This window comes from Ursus maritimus, unplaced genomic scaffold (assembly GCF_017311325.1).
Source record: "Ursus maritimus isolate PB19 unplaced genomic scaffold, ASM1731132v1 scaffold_7, whole genome shotgun sequence".
In the NCBI taxonomy this organism is placed as follows: domain Eukaryota; kingdom Metazoa; phylum Chordata; class Mammalia; order Carnivora; family Ursidae; genus Ursus; species Ursus maritimus.
The window spans coordinates 61,627,665-61,648,302 of NW_024426885.1; the positions used below are offsets into that span (position 1 = coordinate 61,627,665).

General features: G+C 32.6%; 1 protein-coding gene across 1 annotated transcript in view; it reads left to right on the forward strand.

Moving 5' to 3' along the window:
* The window catches only part of RTKN2 (rhotekin 2), a 69,485-nt gene that overhangs the window by 9,085 nt on the left and 39,762 nt on the right, over positions 1–20,638 (forward strand). Inside the window, exons 3-6 of the mRNA XM_008695925.1 lie at positions 10,048–10,106; positions 15,175–15,228; positions 16,774–16,891; positions 19,565–19,759. Of these exons, the coding sequence (XP_008694147.1) occupies positions 10,048–10,106; positions 15,175–15,228; positions 16,774–16,891; positions 19,565–19,759 (426 nt within the window). The remainder of the gene's footprint in view (positions 1–10,047; positions 10,107–15,174; positions 15,229–16,773; positions 16,892–19,564; positions 19,760–20,638) is intronic.

A 20,638-nucleotide genomic window follows, 5' to 3' on the forward strand; every position in this document is an offset into this window, starting at 1 on the left:
TTAATATAAAATATCAAGAAATGAATATATCTAGGCTTTGTCAAAGAAGAACCAAGTCAGTATGAAATGGTAGGCTTGAGGAAGATCTGATGAAAGAATTGTATCCGAATCTTCTAGATTGTGAAGGATGGATAGAGTTTGGTTGGGCGAGTAGGAGGAAAGCAGCATTCCAAGGAAGAAAAATGGCAAAATAAAAGGTCTGGGTGAAAGATGACCATGAATTATTTAAGAGCAGTGATGAGATGTGTATGAGTTGAGGCTCAAGATGAAGCCAAAGTTGAAAAGCAAGGGGGAAGCAAGATTCAGGAACGTTTAGAAGGCTGGTTAACAGTTGTTAACTGACAGATTTCCAGGTGCCGGATATTATCTTAAGGTGTGCACAGATATCATGTTACAAACTGAGAGAGGTATAAACCTCTATTAAAGACTTGGCAACTGGGACTTTGCAGTATTAGATAACTGTTTCAAAGGACATACAGTGACTATGTGGCTAGGACGTGAACCCAGATGACCCAAAAGCCTAAGGATTGCTCACCCCTACAGGAAGTTAATGGGTGTTAACAGACAGCCTTCTAGGTGTCAAATAATTGTGCTAAGGTGTTCACAAATGTCACATTATAATCTGAGAGTTTAAACCTCTTCTGAAACTTTCCAGCATTCTTTTTGTCACCTTCATGCCTATTCTTAAGTTCTGACTTTTGTTGGCTTCTATGCTTTCAAGTATTGTCAAGTAGTATTCCTTACTTTGTTCAGTTTTTTTAGCCAACTTTTTATTAGGAAATTTCATATGTAAAAAAAAGAGTAAGAATAGTATGATAAAAATTGTAAGAATAATATATTCTCTACCTTGATGGACCAGTTAGTAGTTACCATAGAGGTTCATCTATTCTCCCTTCTGTCTTTGTATTATATGTAGACACATACACATGCACACACATTTTTTTTTGTATTGATCCATTTGAAAATAATTTGCAGACAACATGGCATGTACATCTCAATGGTTCTAAAAACAAACATTCTGCTACATAGCCAAAATATGATTATCATATGTAAAATATTAACAGTAATTCCGTAGTAATCATCTAATATTCAGTCTGAATTCATTTTCAGCTAGTTCTTAAAAGAAAATCCTTTAGAGTTGTTTTCCCAAACCAGAACTCAGTCAACGTTCATGTAGTACATTTGGTTATGACTCTTTATTTTCTTTTAATCATTTAACTTTTTTATAAAGACTTCTTGCCATTAATGCTTTGTAGAGTCTACACTTTAAAAAGATATCTTTTAAAAATATCCTGCATTTTCTATTTATTTAATTATCTCTTTATAGTATCATTGACCCTTTTCTCCTAATTTCTGTTTTTGCTGTATCTGGAATTTCGGTCTAAAGGCTTATTCATAAGACTCAGGTTAAATATTTTTTTGGCAAGAATCTTTTGAGGGGAGGTTGGGTAAGATCTGTGCTGCCAATGTGAGTGTGGTGGTACGATAGCTGGTGTTACCACTCTGTGTGCTACAGTTCTATCCCTTGGTTTGGATGGTAGTTGCCTGATTTTTCCTTTGTAATATAATGGTTTTTCCTTTGCAATTCATAAGTAATCTTTGGGACATTATATTGGGACTAGGAGAATATCCTGTTATCTAACTAGCTTTCACTTAGGGGTTATATCCATTTATAATCCTTGCCTACCTTATTATAATGGGGTTTTTAGTGATTATCTAACCCTATTATTTTTTCTACACTTTGTAGCTAATCTTCTGTAAGGAATGGCATTGCTCTCCTTTCTGTCTCCATAGATTCATGGATTGTTATTTATTCAGTGTGTTATCATTTATAGTCATTTATCTTTTGATAGATAGATAGTCTCAAATTTGTTTGATGGAAGTTCCTTCAGACTCACATCTTTATTCTTTTGACTTGCCTCTATTAGTCCTTACGAACTTCTTTACTTTCTAGCACAAAAAGATTACCCAGGCTTATCTTGTATCTTCTGTGCCTCACACCTAGAATCACCCATTTGTCTAATGTGTCTGGTTCCCTTTGATGGTGAATGGTATTTTGAAATGAAGATCTGGGCACTGGGTGTGCCTATTGTTACTGGGGATCACTACTTTTAGACCTTTTTAGAAGACATAGCTATGGGAGTGACTTTTTAAAAAATTACGAGTTTATATTGATATTTGTAGGTTTTTGTTTTCTTGAATTATTTTATATTTATCTTTTTTCTTATTCTGAAAATCTTAATTCCTAATAACAGTAATCTATCCCCTTATTTGTTTAATAATATGGTAATGTAAAGTAGTTTCATAATTTTAGTATCAAAATTATTACTGACAGTAAACCCAGCTAGGCAAGTTCAGGATTTCTTTGCAGTTCTTTTCCAACATACAGAAGTTACGAAATTTTCCAACATACAAAAAAGGTTGAAAGAATTGTACAATGAAGACTCATATACCCACCACCTAGATTCTACAAATAATATTTTAACTACATTTGCTTTATTCTAAATTCATCCTTCTGTTCATCCACTAATTCATCTTTTTTGTGATGTAATTCAAAGAAAGTTCTTGTGCGTGTGTGTCTATGTACATGCAAACATGTATACATTCCTGTGGATAGACAGGAGACCATGATTAAAAGTTATTGAAAATGATCTTTTTCTTTCTGAACGGTTATGTTATCAGTTTCATAAACAGAGTCATCAATTTTTTCAATTTGAATTTGCATTTTTTTTTTAACCCTTGGAATAAATTCTACTTCTTGGATACGTCCTGTTTCTTTTTCTCCAACTCTCAATTAGTAGTAACTACCTCAGCCTCCCACTCTAAGGGGCAAGGATTGTTAACTGATTTTTTTTCCACCATAGGTTTTGCCTGTTCTAGAACTTAATATAAATGGAGTTGTCTAGTATGTACTCCGTTTTCTCCTTCAGCATAATACTTTCAGGAGTCATTATGTAACCAGTGATTTGTTCCTCTTTATTGATAAGTAGTATTCCATTGTATGAATATACTATGGTGCCACTCCCTTATAGTGTTGACTCTTCTCTAATTTCATTTTACTTTTGGTTGCTTGCCAGTCCTTTCATGTAGTTGTTTAAGTAGTTTTTCCGGTTTTTATATTGTTTTCTGTGGGAAATGGAAGAGGAAGAGGTAGAGTTTTTCTAATATGAGGTACTAGGACATTACCAAAAGAGGAATTCGTTTTGTATATTGATCAAACAGATTTTTATTTTTTCTACTTTAAGGAATATTTTGTAATTTTCTTTCTGGCTTAATATAGCCAATTTTCATAACTTTCATGGGCTTTTAAAGTTATGTTTCTTTTTACCATGATGCAAAGTTTAATATACATGTTCAAAAGATCTATGTTGTTGATTGTTCTTGAAGTTTTCTATAGGGCTACCTCGGTGGCTCAGTTGGTTAAGTGTCTGCCTTTGGCCCAGGTGATGATCCCAAGGGTCCTGGGATGGAGTCCTGGATCAGGCTCCCTGCTCTCAGGGAGCCTGCTTCTCTCTCTCCCACTGCCTCTCCCCAGCTGTGTGCATTCTCTCTCTCACTCTCTTTTTTCAAATAAATAAATATAATCTTAAAAAAGAATAAAGTCTTCTATAACCTTGCTTATTTTTTGACCACTTGAACTGTCTTGGACTGAAAGATAGGTTGAGATTTTTTAATTAAGGTTTTTCTGTCTTATCCCTTGTATAGCTGGTACTTTCTGTTTTATGAAACATTTGGTATCTTTGCACTTGTTACATACATATGGTCAACTTTAGTATTGTTTAGTGTTCTTTTGTTGCTGTTGTCTCAGTGCTTTTTTAGACTTGAATTCTGCTGTTGGCTGTTAACAACAAGATCATAAACCCACGCATTCTTAGTGTTTGCATTTGTTTGGTTTATCTTTGCCCATCTCTTTATTTTAGCTTTTATGAATCACTTTGTTGGAGGTGTGTTTCTTGTGTTCATCTCAGAGCTGGGTTTTACATTATGAGCACATCTGAAAATCCTTTCTATTTACATTTATATTACTGATATATTTGATTTTAGCTTTGTCATGTTCTTTTAAGAATATAACATATAATATATATGTTATATATGTTATATATATATTACATATATAATATAACATATAATATAACATAACATAAGTTATGTTAACTTATGTGTATTGTAATTGTTGTTTGTCTTTTAGTATTTGGTCTTATCTTCTCTTTTTTTTTTTTTTCTTATTTAAGAAGTGTTTTATTGGTTATAGTAGTTACTGGAACTTTATATTTAAAAAAAACTTTATACTGGTAACTTTAGAATGACTTTAGCTTTTTTTCCCCCCTGACTTAGGCTTTTACTATTTTGTTTTTCTACTTTAAATGATATCATTTTGTTTTCACTTATCATCTGTGGGGAGATCAACGAACGTATTTTCCCATTTTTCTTCTCTATTTTTCTATTTTATTTTGTTTTATTATTATTTTCTAGGCTGTATTCTCTTTCCGCTGAGTAGATGATATTCACATGCTAATCTTGTACTTGTGTCTCACCTTTGTTTTAGTCTTCGCCCTATTGAATATGTATAATGTTCACTACTTGTCCTTTTGTTTTACTTTCCAAAATCATCTCTTGTTTGGAGAAAGGTTATGACCTAGTAGATTTCTCAGTGTGAGTATAGCTTTCTTCATATTCTCTTATGTTTAAAGTGCTTTTCTTTAGTGTATGAACTTAAAAAACACAGCTTGGCTGTGTACAAAATCCTTGGCCAATGCTTTCTTTCTTGGAGTTTCTTAAAAACCTCACTCCCCTGTTATCAAAAAATCTAATGTCTCATTTTCTTTCCTTTGTAAATGACTTGGTCTTTCTGTCTAGAGGCTGAAAATACTTTTCACTATCTTAAAGTCTGATAATTTTATTGGAGTATGTTTAAGGCTGAGCATTTTGGCTCGATTAGTACTCTTTCAATGTGTAGATTCATTTCTTTCATTTTCAGACAGTTTTCCTGGAGTTACAGCCTCTAGAATAAAGCATTAAGTGTCTCATTATTTTGTTTTTCTTTTTTAAAGGACTCCAATTACACATAAGTTGGATCTTCTTTGGCTGTCTTCTATGTCTATCTCTTTCTCTTTGATGTTTTAAAAAAATCTTCATCTCATTTTTGTCTTTTGGCTCTTTTCAGTCTCATCTACTATGTCCCTTAATGATTATCAGTTTTATGTCTTCATCCTTGGGGCACTTTGTATTTTGCTCTTCATTTCAGAAATGATTTTATTTTCCTTTTCCCAATTTCTTTCTTCTTCTTACCTCTCTCTCTCTCACTCTCTCTCTCTTTTTTTTTTGGCATATTTACCTATTGTTTGTCCTTTACTAGTCTGAGATCTAAAAATTTCAGATTCCTCACATCTTTCTTATTTATAATAGCTTATTTAACTGCACTTAATTCATTTTGGAATATCGTGTTTTTGTTACTTTATGTTTTTTGGAGAGTGGGTGATGGAGTATTTTTATCAGCTGAAGCATTTTGACTCCTCCTACTTTCATTTTATAGTAGCTTTCTATGGATGTTTGGGTCCTTTTTTTTGGTCCCTAGTTAAATATGCAGGATGTAGAGTTTTCCTGAGCCAAGTGATGATGGGTGGGTAGAGAGGCTTACTTGTTTTTTGTTTGTTTATCCAAGAGTGTTTTCAATTATTGGAACAATGAAAAGCAGTTTCTTTAATAAATGATGCCTTTGGGATGTTGGTTAGTTGGAGTCCTCATTTTTTTTTTTTTAAGATTTCCTGAATTTTTGATACTGTTTTGTTTTTAAGGCTTTTAACTTCAATTGCCCTCCCTACCTTCTTCTTCTTCTTCTTCTTCTTCTTCTTCTTCTTCTTCTAGTTCTTCTTCTAGTTCTTCTTCTCCTTCTCCTTCTTCTTCCACAGCCAAACGTTTAAAGCATACCTCTTTCATTGTGTGTCTTTCTTCTCCATAAGATTAATAACTTCTGAACCAGAATTCTTTTGGAATCCCTTTCAACTCTCTAGGAACCAGTGCTATGGTATCCATCAGGTCTTATATCCATTGTCTTTTCTTCTAGGAGAGATCACAAATTGCTATTGTGTTTTGCAGTGGGTACTTGACCTCCAGGAGCTGGCTTTGATGGATTCAGTTGTCAATTTCCCCACTTATATGTAAATTGAAGTTTGTTGTAGTCTTCGTTTTCTAGTTATGCTGTAAAGTATGGGCTATAAGTATTTTTATTTGGTTTCCTTGTTGATCTGAAAGCTTTTGTAAGATACTTGAAGAAATTCAGATTTTGCTACTATTATCTTACAAAAACTGGAAAGTCATACTCTGACCACTTTAACAAATGTTTTAGTGCCTCTTCCACATAAGCTCCAAGTTAAATACTGAGGCCAAAAATATAAATACAAAGTAATCCTTGTACTTCTTTAACATTTCTAAGAATGACATAGAATACATTTAAAATACTATTTCATTCAGTACCTATGAGGTATGTAGATATTTCTCCTATTTTACAGATGATGATGCTGAGGCTAAGAGGTTAACAGCAACTCTTTAGCATAAGTAGTTATTGATAGTAAGAATCAGACCTAAGATTCAGACTGAATCTACTAAATACTCCCTGCTCCATCAAAATGGCCACATATATTTCACTTCATTCAGTATTCACTAAACATTTATTGAGTGTCTTAGAAGGTACTGAGCTGTATACCAGGTGCTGGTGATTCAGCAGTGAACAAAATAGATGACAAAAGTCCCTGTGCTTACAGAGTTTACATTCTAGCAATAATTTTCTCTCCTATCCCAACCTGTGAATGTATCTCTTGTCTTCACTTCTGAAATGCTTTATTTGGTTTTGTAAAAATACTATTAGTCAAAGTCATTTGTAGCACCTAATTATGTATATCATTCAACATAATTGTGATTTTAATAATGCCACATTAACCAGTTTCTTATAATCCAGTTGCTTAATATTTTGCTTAAATACTAATAAACTAAAAAAAGGAAAAGTATAGAGGGCGAGTGAAAATTGTGTACTCCTGGTATTTCTACAATAAAACATGGTGTATTAAAGAGATTGCTGATTTTATTTTTTAACTGTATATTATTTGGTGTCTGTTGAGTTTGTTATGTCAAGGTTTGAAGTAGAGATCTCATCTTCCCAATTTAAGATACTTAGGAAGTTATTAATTTTATACCACATAATTTAAGATGTTTTAAATTCCACATTAAGCACTTCTTAATGTCTTAGTTTTCACGTATTTGCATAAGAGGTGAAGGATTTTATAACCTGCTTCCAAATAATAGAATCCCAATTAGAATTCTCTTAGTACTTCATTAAGAAAATATACAGTACTTTTGTAATTGTTCAATTTCTCATTATACCTTGTTAATTTTGGCAAATAAATGCTATTTTAAATTCCCATATTGAATAATATAAAATAGGATAATCTGTACTTAGTCAATTTTAATACAGATTTTTGAGCAACAAAGTGGTTGATTGGCACCCTCTGTTGGTCATTTTATTTACCTACAGGCAGAAATTAAGTAATAAAGCAAAATTAAAAGTTTGTCTTTAATATTTTTATCTCTGTCTTTTAAATTAGCATTTACAAGTCTCACCAAAATAAGACTCTAAACTGGGTTCATAAGAATAAGGTACACTATTATTTAGCTGTGCCTCTGTTTGGATAATTTTGTGGTTATTTGCTTTTTCCTCAGGCTGGCTCTCTAATTGTAGCATTTAGAATTGGCATTAACATTGCAGATTTTCAAACAAGTATTTATTTAACTGTAGCAAACTATTAGCTACAGTAGCACATTATTAAACAGAGAATGTTTAACAATTTTATTGTCAATTTGGATTAATTAGAAAAACATCACATTTTAGCACCCTAAATAACAGTTCGAAGAGTTATTTGAATTGAAAATAATTCAGGCTTCAGCAAAATGAGGCTGAATTAGTTCAGTGTGTCTCTCATTTTTTAAACAGACTTAATTATTCTGTAAGATTATATGATTAAATGGATTTATATTATAGTTTGATAATATTTGTGTATAATAACTTCATTGGCCGGCCCTGGAAGTGCCTATGCAAGTAAATTATAATTACAGGGAAGAAAGCTGTACTCTGCCATGTGGTTGAATCGTTTGGGGGAATTTTTTTTTTTTTTGTACTAAATTTTCAGCAAGTTTGCTTTTGGTTGTTCTTATATTTCAGAATTTCACTTACCTGCCAAAGCCTCTCGTTTAATCCAATTTAGTAATACCTAATGGATCTCAAATTTAGCATAATCTATGACCTATTCCATAATACTCGAGTTACTCACCATATTAGAGTTTTCTTGTATTTCTTCACTGAAATAAGTGTTTTAGGAATTTATATTATGCATTGATCATATAGGAGGTGTTTTTAGAAATATTACTTACAAATGCCAGCCAACTATATATATATATATATATATACTGTATTTCTTATACCAAATCGAGGAAATTGAGATTTGTGTTTGATTTCTAGTGTGCCTTATAGTAGGCTATTCAATTGAAGTTTTCACTCTGTGATGAACTAATAAGCAAGCTAATATTCTCCAACATGACAAACTAGAGTAAAAAATATTGAACTTGACTCTTTTAAAATTTATGATTCATTGAAACATTAAATAATCAATGAGTACTTTTATTTTTTACTTAGTGAATTCCCTGTTTTAACTTAAATACTAATGTGACCACAAAGTAATTAGATAGGTCCTGAGAAATTTATGGCTTTAAGTCTACTACATTACTTTAGTTATACATCACATGTAGTTCTATAAATACTATATACATGTCTTATGTAAGTTTATCAACTTAAGTACATCAGTATATTATTTCAGCTCATATGGAATATATTTTACATAAAATGTTTATGTGCTTAATCCAGTAAGAGAGTAAGAGAAGTAGACTGATATATTGTCTTCAAATTCTAATATATATTAAAGAATATCTATGCAATCTTTTTAACATGCCTATTGAAATGCAATGAGATGGTGTCATACTCTTCTGAAAATTAGTTACACTTCAGAATCCCACCCAATCTTTCTCCAAAAGCTCTCTTAGAATCAAAGGGTATTCAGATGAAAAGTTTTTATCTTATCACATTATTTGAAGTACCTAATTAAATTAACCAGTAGTTAATTAGCTAACGAAATTAAGTGGAGACCCCCCTCCCCCAAAAAGTACAAAGCAGAATACTCTGGGAAATAGTGTTCCAGAAACGCAATGTTAATTTCTAAATGTGGGATATTAAGAAATAAGATATTGGAAAAATATTCAAGGGTGGTATTGATTTGATTTACCAGGAGCTAACTATTTTGAATTTCTTTTTATGGTAATAGTATATTCCAAAGTCAGATCTGGGAGTGTCTTATATACCAAGAATTTTATTAATCTATCATCATGACAGTTTTACTCCATATTTTATTCTCTCTGCAGAGCCACTCCCTTTCTTTAGTGCCTGAGTTCATTTATTGTTTTAGTATATAGTTTTTTTGAGTTTCAAAGAATGATATATGATATTACTGCATATAAATATATAGCAGAGAATACATTTTTTGATATTTGTCAGGCTTTTCTAAGGATGAAATACTCCTGAGCCGCAAGTTCATGGTTGAGAAGCTCTTTAGCTTTTTCAGGTAACTATAATCTGGTAAGCTAGAAATGTAGTTTATGAAGTGGTGATCCAAGGTATTCCTGGGACCTGGACAAATATGGCACATCTTGCTTATAAATAAGTGTTAATAGAAGGTTTTCATTGTAGGGTAAGCCAGTATATAATCATCAGGGAATGTAAAGCTTATATGAAAAATGGAAGAGAGTACCTCTATATATTTCTCTTAAAGGCAGCTAGCTGTTGACTAAACATTGTGAAGTTTGAATGAAGTAGTTTATGTTAACTGGAGGTCATTATTATGCATGGATATGTGTCTGTTTTTAATATTTAGGCATTTGTGAAAGGTTGTTAAAACATTGCTTATTAGAAGAGATCTTTTTTTCATTAGGTTTTTTTCCTTTTGACAGTGATGTCAATTTTGAAAGTAAAGAACGAGCAGCCTGTAAAGGAAAGATCGCCATGTCAGGTACGCTATAGATGGATTATTTTTTATATTGCTGAATAAATTCTATTAAGTACCTTCTTAGAATTGGTGGCGCTTTAATTCCCTGTGTCCATTCTTTCCCTTCATTTTATTTTGCATATCTCTATATTTGTTCTAAAACACTGTTTTCATCATTATGCTGTACATTAATGTGAGATTTTACAGTTTGAGAAAGCTGTTTCGTATGTATTATATATATTATGTAGCTTTCTCTTCAGTGCAGTTTTGTGAAAAGGTAAGATAGTTCTCTTTTTCTAGACTCAGAGGTTAAATGACTTCTTGTAAGTGGTTGAGCTGGGCTACAAACGCAAATCTTTGACTTTCCATTCGTTTTCTGCTCAGAAGTTTCAATAACATTTCTAATGTTTGTCCAGGCTAGCAGTTCCATGAGGGTTGGAAATATGTTTGTTTTGTTCATCATTGTATACCCTGAAGCCAACACAGTGCTGACACATAGTAATTGCTCATTGGATATTGATTGAATAGATGACTGCTTCTTGTTTTCCATAGGATAAAAACCAAACTTTCCCCCCCAAGAGTTTTCCATTCTGACCTAACTATTTTTCTAGCCATATCTTCTACTCCTGTTCATAAACTGTCTGCTTAGCCAGACATTTCTTTCCCTGTTTTGTCAATACACTGCCTGCTTCTGACACCCAATTAGCTCTTGAAATAACTATATTATCTTCAGGATCTGTTTGCTCATCTATAAAGCCTTCCCTGTTATCATTCCAGCTGGAAAGGATGTTTTCTTTCTTTGAATTCCTAATGCAGATAGGAGACCCTTTACCACTAGATGGCACTTATGCTGTGCTGTCTCAGTTTCTCCAAAGTGTTAAGGAAACTAGACAGTGGCTTGGAGATGCCACAGATTGAAGTGAACACAGGCTGACTCGTGTACACTAGTTAGATAATGTACCTTTTACAAATATTATCTCATCAGTACATTTGGGGAACAACAGCCCTTAAGTCATAACTAGCTTGTTTCATTGGCCTTGTTCTCTCAGCTCCGGGGAACATGCTGCTGCATTTCAGGCTCTCTTGCCCAAGGAACTGTTTTTAGAAATGTCTTTATGGATAAACAAAATCTCATGCAGGAAGGATAGATCTGAATTTTACAGGATATAATTGTCCTAAATCATAGGAATTGCCCTCAGCAAAAAATTCTTCAGAAAAGTAACTGAACTATACAAAATCTGTTGCTTGTTTTATAGTTATTTATATTCATGTTTTCATCTTTCCAATTATAAGACTGGGATAAAACATGTCTTATTCGTCCTTATATGCTTTTGATGCCAAACACAGTACTTTTACGTAGTAGTTGTACACTATGTTCAATACATTTCAATGTGAATAAATAAAATATTTGAAATCTTTAAGGGAGATTTTCTAAAAATACTTAAACATAATCCTCCATTTGTTTCTGATTTAGTGCCACTAAGTACACAAGTGAGATGTGTTAAATTGTTGTTGAAGACTAAAATGACATGATAGAATTAACATCTATTGACATAATAGTTTATTTGCTACAGCAATTCATGATATTAACATTTACTGCACATTTAGAAGAGTACTAAAGTAAAAGCAATTAAAAAAAGAGAAAAAAACTCTTTTCCTGACCACAAATACTCAAGTGTAGAAATTAAACTTGTTTCTGCATGTTTTCCTTCTTTCCAAAAGATAATTTTAAATTAACTTAAGGCGAACCTCAGAAAATGGGATGTATATGTAATTTCTCTTCATCTTTCTTCTACTTAATTATATCTTGTCTGTGTATTTGTAAAAAATAAAAACAAAGAAGATTAAAAACTAATTCACCATTATAAATCCATTTTCTTTTGAAATTGGGAAGGCTTTTGTTTTGATCAAATGAGTATTTGCAACAAATCTTCCTAATGTTCTGAGATTACATTGATTACCAGGTGATACCTGGGTTTTCCATTTCCAGCTTCACCACTCATGGCCAGATCCTTATAAAAATAAAAAGATAATTCAGGTATATCCTGATCATTCTTACTAAATATCAAATAATTGCATTGTGGCAATTGTCTCAGCTTATTCATTGATTACTAATTCAATATCTAAAGCCAAATCAGTTCATAAAGTGCCTCAGTTTTTACTTTTGAAAATGATAGACTTTCAGGAGTTGACAGCATCAAGTTAGCCATTGTATTATGTATGTCCCTTTCTGTTTATCATAAAAGTGTCAGTAAAGACATAAAAAGAGACAAAGGTAAGAGCACTGTCAGCTAAAACTGAGTCAACCATTTGCAAGAATCTGGAAGGAATTTCTACTATTTGATGCTGAATTAAAAATCATAGTTGGTGGGTTACACATCCTTTGTCATCTGAACAGTACCTGACCACCTGGGAAATAGATAAGAAATGTGTGCTTTCTCTTGAGGATTTGACGTAGCTAGGCATGGGAAAAGGCAAGACTGACCCATAGGGTATTGGTGTTTAGCAGAGGAAGTTAGGGTTCATGTGCCTCCCAAGATAGTATAAATAGTTAATACCACCCTAATAGGACAAGAACAGCTGTGAACAAGAACAGTTGTGAAATGAAATGAGTCAGCAACTGTGGTCATGCAAGAAGCAGGCTCTTTGACAGTGTATCAGCCAAGTCATAATTATAAAACAATAAAGGCAATCCCATTAAAATCAAGGACAAAGTAAAAATGTCTCTTATATCGATATAATTTTGACACAATTTAAGCAATTGTAAGTAAAATAGCAAGAATGAAAGATGAAACTACTGAAAAGAAATAGAGAAACTGAATACTATTTTAAAATAATAGATTGCAGACCTAGAAATTCTAAGAAAATTTACCGAAACACTATTTGAACTAATAAAAGAAGTCAGTAGAAGTGGCTAGATTCAAGGTAAATATACAAAAAGTCGTAAGCTGCTCTCAAAACCAACAATATCTAGGTAGAAAATATGGCAAAAAGATCTCTTTTAGAAAACAAAAAACAAAAAACAAAAATATTAAATAGCCCAAGAATAACCTTAATAACAATGTGAGGGTAACTGTATTGTGCTACTGTATATATTGACAGAATATTATAAGGTTATCAGTTCTCAAATTAATTTGGATAATAGAATTCTAATAAAAACATTTTAGAGGGGGACTTTGGACAATATATTTCTAAAATTCACATAAATTAGCAATTGAGAATTAGACATTTTGGAAGGATATATTTCTAGCAAATGGTAACATATACTGTAAAGATTCAGTAGTTATAATAGTATGGTATTGCTATTAGGATAGACAGTAACTGTTAAATGATTCAATTAGTTCTGTAAAGCATATAGCCAAAGGACAAATACTTGCTCAGAATGGCATATATAATAAAGATCCGTTGAATCATTAAATCAGTGAGGAAGGGAAGGCCTATTAGATAAATAAATGGAACTGAAACAGTTATTTTTATAAGAAGAAGATTTATGTTTTTACCTCATATACATAGATTAAATAATTCTCACATAGATTAAATAATTAACTTTCAAAAGTACAAAGCATAAACAGTATGTTAAAAAAAAGAAAAGTGGGTCATGAACCGGCTGATAAATGTATTAACATTTTTCTTGTTAATTAAGAAAATGCAAATCTAAACAAATCTTGTCAATTGGCTATTAAATTAGTAAATATTTTTTTAAATTATGGTTAGATGAGATGTATATAAAGTGTTTAGCTGGGCACATGGAGAGAGCCCAATAAGTAATTTTTTTTTTTATCAAAACTGCTAAGGCAGCTGTGGCAAGAGCACTCATACAGACATACCTGGTTGGATAGGGTAAGGATGAAGGAGTATTATAAAGCTTTTCTAGAAAGGAAATTGGAAATAGGCATTAAGAACCTTAAAAAGGATTCTAAACAAATGAAACTGTAGACAAAGGATCATAGGACTTAAAGTGAAACACAACATATATGTAGCCAAGCAGTTTATGTTTATAAAGATTTGTAAAACATACATCTTTTTTTTTAAAGATTTTATTTATTTATTTGACAGAGAGAGAGACAGCCAGCGAGAGAGGGAACACAAGCAGGGGGAGTGGGAGAGGAAGAAGCAGGCTCCCAGCAGAGGAACCTGATGTGGGGCCCGATCCCAGAACGCTGGGATCACGCCCTGAGCCGAAGGCAGACGCTTAACGACTGAGCCACCCAGGCGCCCCTAATTCATACATCTTAATCTACTTGGTAGAACTTTGATTCTCTTTGAAAATATATAGATACCATTAGAATGTCAGAGGAAAATTGTTAATCTAGTATTAAAAGTAAAGGGAAGAATGGAGGAAACTAGGCAGGAAATATTTTGACTGTGTCAAAGGTCTAGATTAACATCTGGAATAAGGATCATTAACACAAATTTAAGGTTTGAAGAATGTGTGAATGAGAGAAAATACATTTTGATCACTTTTAGAACATATGTCCTTTTCTTGGTCTTGAAGAAGGAATGCATAACTCTTTTTAGTTTTATTTAAGGAACATGCCATAGTTTGTAACATGAATATACAAAGATCTGCAAATTCTTTCATAGACAAGTTAAATCTCCTTAATGGAAAGAGTTTGGATCTGTTTGTCACGAACGATGATCTTTCGCTTAATTTTTTTCATCTTTAAAGTTTGCATAGTGGAAGTCCTGACATCCTTTCTACCTACTATTTTATGATTTTGAAATGTATTTAACTACGTTTGTTGCTACTGCTTACCCAAAATAGAAATTCAACTATTTCATCTATTTCAAAAACATAAATCACAAAATGAAAATGTTATGGCATAAGCTTATTACAGACCTTACTTAATAATTTCTTGAGTAATAGTTGGTAGGCTTTTTAGTAAATTATTTAAATAACTATAACAGATTTTATATTCCTAGTCTAAGCTATTTTTGAGAAAATATTGCCTGTGTTAAAATATTTAAATAATAAATTTTATGTTGGCTTTAATGGTCAGACTCCATTATGGAATTCAGAGGTTCATTTCACTCTAAGAAATTAAATTTATTAAGATTATTACTTGTCATGTCTTTTTCCCCTCCTTCATAGATATTCGAATACCACTTATGTGGAAAGACTCCGATCACTTCAGCAATAAGGAACGTATGTACAATTTTCATTTATATTTGAAATGTTTTCTTTAGGGTATAGTAATTTGTGATTATTGGGAGAAAAAGCTGCTTCCACACTGAAATAAATTGATGTCATTTGGCAGAATAAGTAGTATCTTGCTGAACTGTGTTTTTCCTATTTTTAGTACAAATATGTTGTAATTGATTGATACTAATTAAGATAATGCCTATCTAATGTACTTTTAGTTGTTGATTGGAAACTATGAAAAGACTGTAACAGGTTGTGGGGAAGGGAAGTGTACAACAAAAGAAAATGTTTAAGGAATAAAGGTAAAGGCAGGATTTTTTTTTTTTTTTAAGATTTTATTTATTTATTGGACAGAGAGAGACACAGCGAAAGAGGGAACACCAGCAGGGGGAGTGGAAGAGGGAGAAGCAGGCTTCCCGCTGAGCAGGGAGCCCAATGCGATGCGGGGCTCGATCCCAGCACCCTGGGATCATGACCTGAGCCAAAGGTAGATGCTTAACAACTGAGCCACCCAGGCGCCCAAGGCAGGATTTCTTTTTGACCAGAATCTGGGAGATCTTTTCTCTCTTGTTTTGTTACTTCAGATTATTTAACAGGATGTAAGAGGGAAAATTTTTTTAGCTTGATCTGATTTTTTTTCCCCTTCAGCATTTTATGGCTTTATATAGTGTTCACAAATCCATGTATTGCTAGGTCATAGAAATTAACCTCAAATGATTTCTAGCTGTTAGAGGCAAAGCGGAAAAGATATGATAATCCTTTATCTTTCTTGTCTATTGTGATAGCTTTGTTCCTCTTAGTTTAAAAACTGAATCATATTGAGCATAATTAGTTTTATATGAAGAATCCAAAATCAAGTTAGTATATTTGTTATTCAATTAGGAAATATAATTTACTTTACAAAGGAATGCATGTGAGGATTAAGCATATCTTTCTGATTACTATAGAGAATAAGTTTTTCTGAAGAGGTACATTTTCTCAATAATGAGGTTTTAGCCCTTTAATCACCCAATACTTTTAAAAGACATCACCAAATTAAAAGGCTCAGCAGCTATGTTTTTTGTGTTTGCATGTCTACTGTTTATTGTTTTTGTGATTTCCTTGCTTGCTGTCAGTTTGGTGGAAAATGTTTTTCTGTTGTTAACATGCCTGTCCCTAACCTCTTACAATAGAAAACTTCTTATATAGACTTCGAAACCAAAATGACAGAGGTAATAGTATATATACAGTAATAAATTGGCTATTAATGAAAGACTAAAGAGTTTTCTAGGAATAAAATTTATGAATGTGGTGCTTACTTTAGGGTGCTGAGAGGCCTGTATTTTCAGCTTTATTTTTTGATAATCCTTGGTTTAATTACTTTGTTCTGGTTGGGAAAGGTGTTAACATATGCTGACAGAGCAGTCCCTATAAAAAGCTAACAATTACAGTGTAACATATATGAAAGTAAGAATCTGTTAACAAATATTTGAACTAATTTGTCATTTTCAAGTAGATTTTAACATGATACAGGCATGATTCATCTCATGGAGCACTTTTTTCCCCTAGGATCACAACAGTATGCCATTTTCTGTTTATTCAAAATGGGAGCTGAAGTTTTTGATACTGACATGGTGATTGTGGATAAAACAATCACAGATCTATGTTTTGAAAATGTAACTATATTGTAAGTATGTTTAAATCTTCAAAGACTGAGAACAATTTAAAATTCTACCTTTAAAGGAAGGCAAAATTATTGGGTTTTGGATTATTTTTGAAGCATTAAGATTTTTAAATGTTTAAATTGATTTTCAAAATTACTTTATTCAGAAGAAGCCCATTTTTGCATTTGAAATTTTTCTATGTAAAATAAAGTGGAGATCATGTAATGTTAGTAGTAAATATTTGATTCATTTGATATGATAAATTTTTATTAATTTTTATAAACATGTATAATTTCATTATTAACCAAACTATGAATACAATGGAATCTCATTATAACATTATTTTATATAGAGTGAGTTTGGGCATAAAACAGGTTGTTACATCTCATATAGGATATTTAGTTACAGAAATGCTATAATAGTTACAACAACTTTATTTATAAGATAGTCCTGAAATATGTACCATAGGGAAAGCTCTTTGGTAAAATTTCGAGATATTCTTTTTCTTATAGTGTACTTCTTTCATGTACTCCAAAACAATAAAAAATTGGGTGATCCTTAGGGCTGTTTTTATTGCCCCTGCTCTTTTATAGGCTCATTTTATTGTAGTCATAATACAGAACCAGAAGGAACTCCTCAGGTAGCCATAGAAATCATTTTTAACTAACATAAGTTTTTCCTGGCCTCTTTCAGAGGTTCTATTGGCCTATATCAGTGTGTGATTTGTATTTCTTTCAGGGTTTCAAAAACACTGTCTTTGTATCTAAATATTAATAGCTACTTAACTATTAAAATAAAATTGAGTGTACATGGTTTTTGCCATCTTCAGCTATGGAACTAAAGAGTTGAGATTGGAGAGTAGTTTTGCCACTCACATAACATTAGAAAAACTATTGCAAACCATGTTTTGTGGCTTCTGTCCAGTATCCCATAAATAATTGTGTAGCACGGAAAAATAAAATGCATTGTTCTGAGTTATTAGCTGTTGTGCAGGCCTTCTTACAAACTACTGAACCAAAGGAATTTATTTAGGGTCCTCAAAATATCACCAAATGCTTACAAAATTAAGACTACAAGAATAATTTTCCTGGGTTATCTAACTACCTTTATTTCAGTAATCAACTTTTGCTAGTGCATTTTTTTCTACCAAAACTGTCCTGTTAATGGGCTCTTTTCTTCCATCACTTTGCTATTGTTTGTTTTTACCACAAAGACAAAATAGTAATTTTTTTCATTGAGAGAACAATGCAAGCTACTTGGGAAGACACCACATGATTTATAATTTTTTAAAAATTCTGTAAATATTTTAAATTGTTCCCCAAGTAACTGCTGACAAATGTTCTAAATGTTGTTTAAAAATGTGCTTTTGTTATGATTGTTTTTAATAAGTATCCAATATTTATGAATCTCTGGTTTTTCTCTAAATATTGACATTTGTTAGTCATTACCAAGAATACTGTATGTTTAAAGGTTGCCAAGTAAACTATAAAAATATCTGGGAGTTATTCGTTGGATGTATCCAAAGTATAGATTGCCCATTTAAAATCTCTGAGACTGATGGATCTTCCATCTAAGGCAACATCTGCTGATGGACCTATCTTGTGGTTTTAAGTAAATTTTATTGTTAGTAACACCACCACAATCTTTTACGGTGAAGGTAGTTTGTTGTGTCCGAAAAGGGGCAAAGCCAAACTTAGCATTTGCTAAAAGTGCAGAACTTTTGCATATGGGTGGTATCGAGTACCTTTTAGAAGATCGAAGATTGGTAGGATATGGAAGGGAAGAATGAAGGGGGGGGTAAACAGAAGGGGGAATGAACCATGAGAGACTGTGGACTCTGGGAAACAAACTGAGGGCTTCAGAGGGGAGAAGGGTGGGGGATTGGGATAGGCTGGTGATGGGTATTAAGGAGGGCACATATGGCATGGTGCACTGGGTGTTACATGCAAATAATGAATCATGGAACATTGCATCAAAAACTGGGATGTACTGTATGGTGACTAATATAACAAAATAAAAATTATTAAAAAAAAAAAAAAGAATATAGAGGTTACCAAGCCATCACTCTCCCTCAAGGAGTTCCTGCCTTGCAGTATATAGCTCTTTTGTATTGTTTCTTGCTTGTGGGTTTGTTTTCCCCTAGATAACCAAACAGTGCAATGTTATTTTAGAGCTATTAGGTACAAAGATGGGGTGGGGAGGATATAGTGGTGATTGGACTGTGACTCTTTATGAAAAAGAAATGAACACTAAAGTTTTCAGCAGAAGAAAACTGCTGTTTTCTTTCCTTCTTTGGTTTTTAAGTCTTTTCCTTTTGGAGGAATAGTTATTTCAGGAAATCACACATATTATGTAAATACCTTACAAATAAGTATAACTGAAGACGTGACAACAGGAAAATGGCATTGGCAACAAGATGACCAGGGCATATTATCCGAGTTCTTTAGGACTGTGCCTACGTGTATTGATCGCATTGTGTTCACACGGCTCTACTTTAGAAGCTGGTAGCCCTGGAAGTTGCAGTGACTGTCTCAGGTCATTTAGATACTAAAACACAGGGAGATTCTGTCTCATTAACATATATTAACATAACATATATTAACATAAACCTGTTTCAAATTGAAACATCAAAGGATGTTCCAGTTTTATTTTCTACTGAGTTAAGTTTCTAACATTATGAATGCTCTCGATTTTAGTAATGAAGCCGGGCCAGACTTTCAGATAAAGGTGGAGGTATATAGCTGCTGTACAGAAGAATCTTCTATAACCAACACACCAAAAAAACTAGCTAAGAAACTGAAGACATCTATAAGTAAAGCTACAGGGAAGAAAATAAATTTGGTGCTCCAAGAAGATCATGAAACATGCTCGTCCTACAGTTCTGCTATTTTGTAAGTTTTTTAATACAACATTTATAGTGACATAGTATTACTATATATTTGTGACATTTTAAAGTATTGTATTTGGAGTATAAGTTTACATTTTAAATGGGAAAAACATCCTGAAGCAGAAACAAAACTGACATTTACCCAGTCGAGGTATCCTTAATACCTTCCTTTGAAAGTAGGAAGTTGGAGGACAGTGCGTTTTAGTGATTTGGAATTCCAGGACCTACCACAAAGCTGCAATATTTTTCTTGAAAAGGGGCTATCTGTCAAAGTGTTTGCTGCCTGTCAGTGTACTAACTGGATTTCTATATATGTCATGCACTATTCTTACAGATTTTAAAAAATATTTTATCTCTATAACCAAACCTCACTATTGTTATCATGTCTAACAAAATAAAAAATAAGTCCCTAATATCATCTGATATCCAGTCGGTATTCAAATTGCCCCAATTATGAAAATGTCCTCTTGTAATTTGTGCAAATCAGGATCCAAATAAGGTCTACAATGTTGCATTTAAGTGAGTCTTTTAAGTTTCTTTTAATCTTTAATGATTTCCTGTCTACCTTTTTCTTGCCATTGTTGAAGAAATCAGATCTTGTAGAATTTCCCATATTTTAAATTCAGCTAATTGCATCTTTGTCTTTTCAAACATCTTTTTCTATTCCTTGTGTTTCCTACGGTAGTTAGATCTAGAAGACTGATTTGATTCAGGTTCTTTTTTAGGCAGTAATACTTCACATTGATTATGGGTACTTCCTACTGTCTCCCATTAGACGGCCTTGTCCCACTTACAGTTAGGTTAAAATTGATCAGTGGGTTCAGGTGTTGCCAGCCTAATTCATCCATTATAAAGTTCCCTGTCAATGTTTTATCTCATGGTT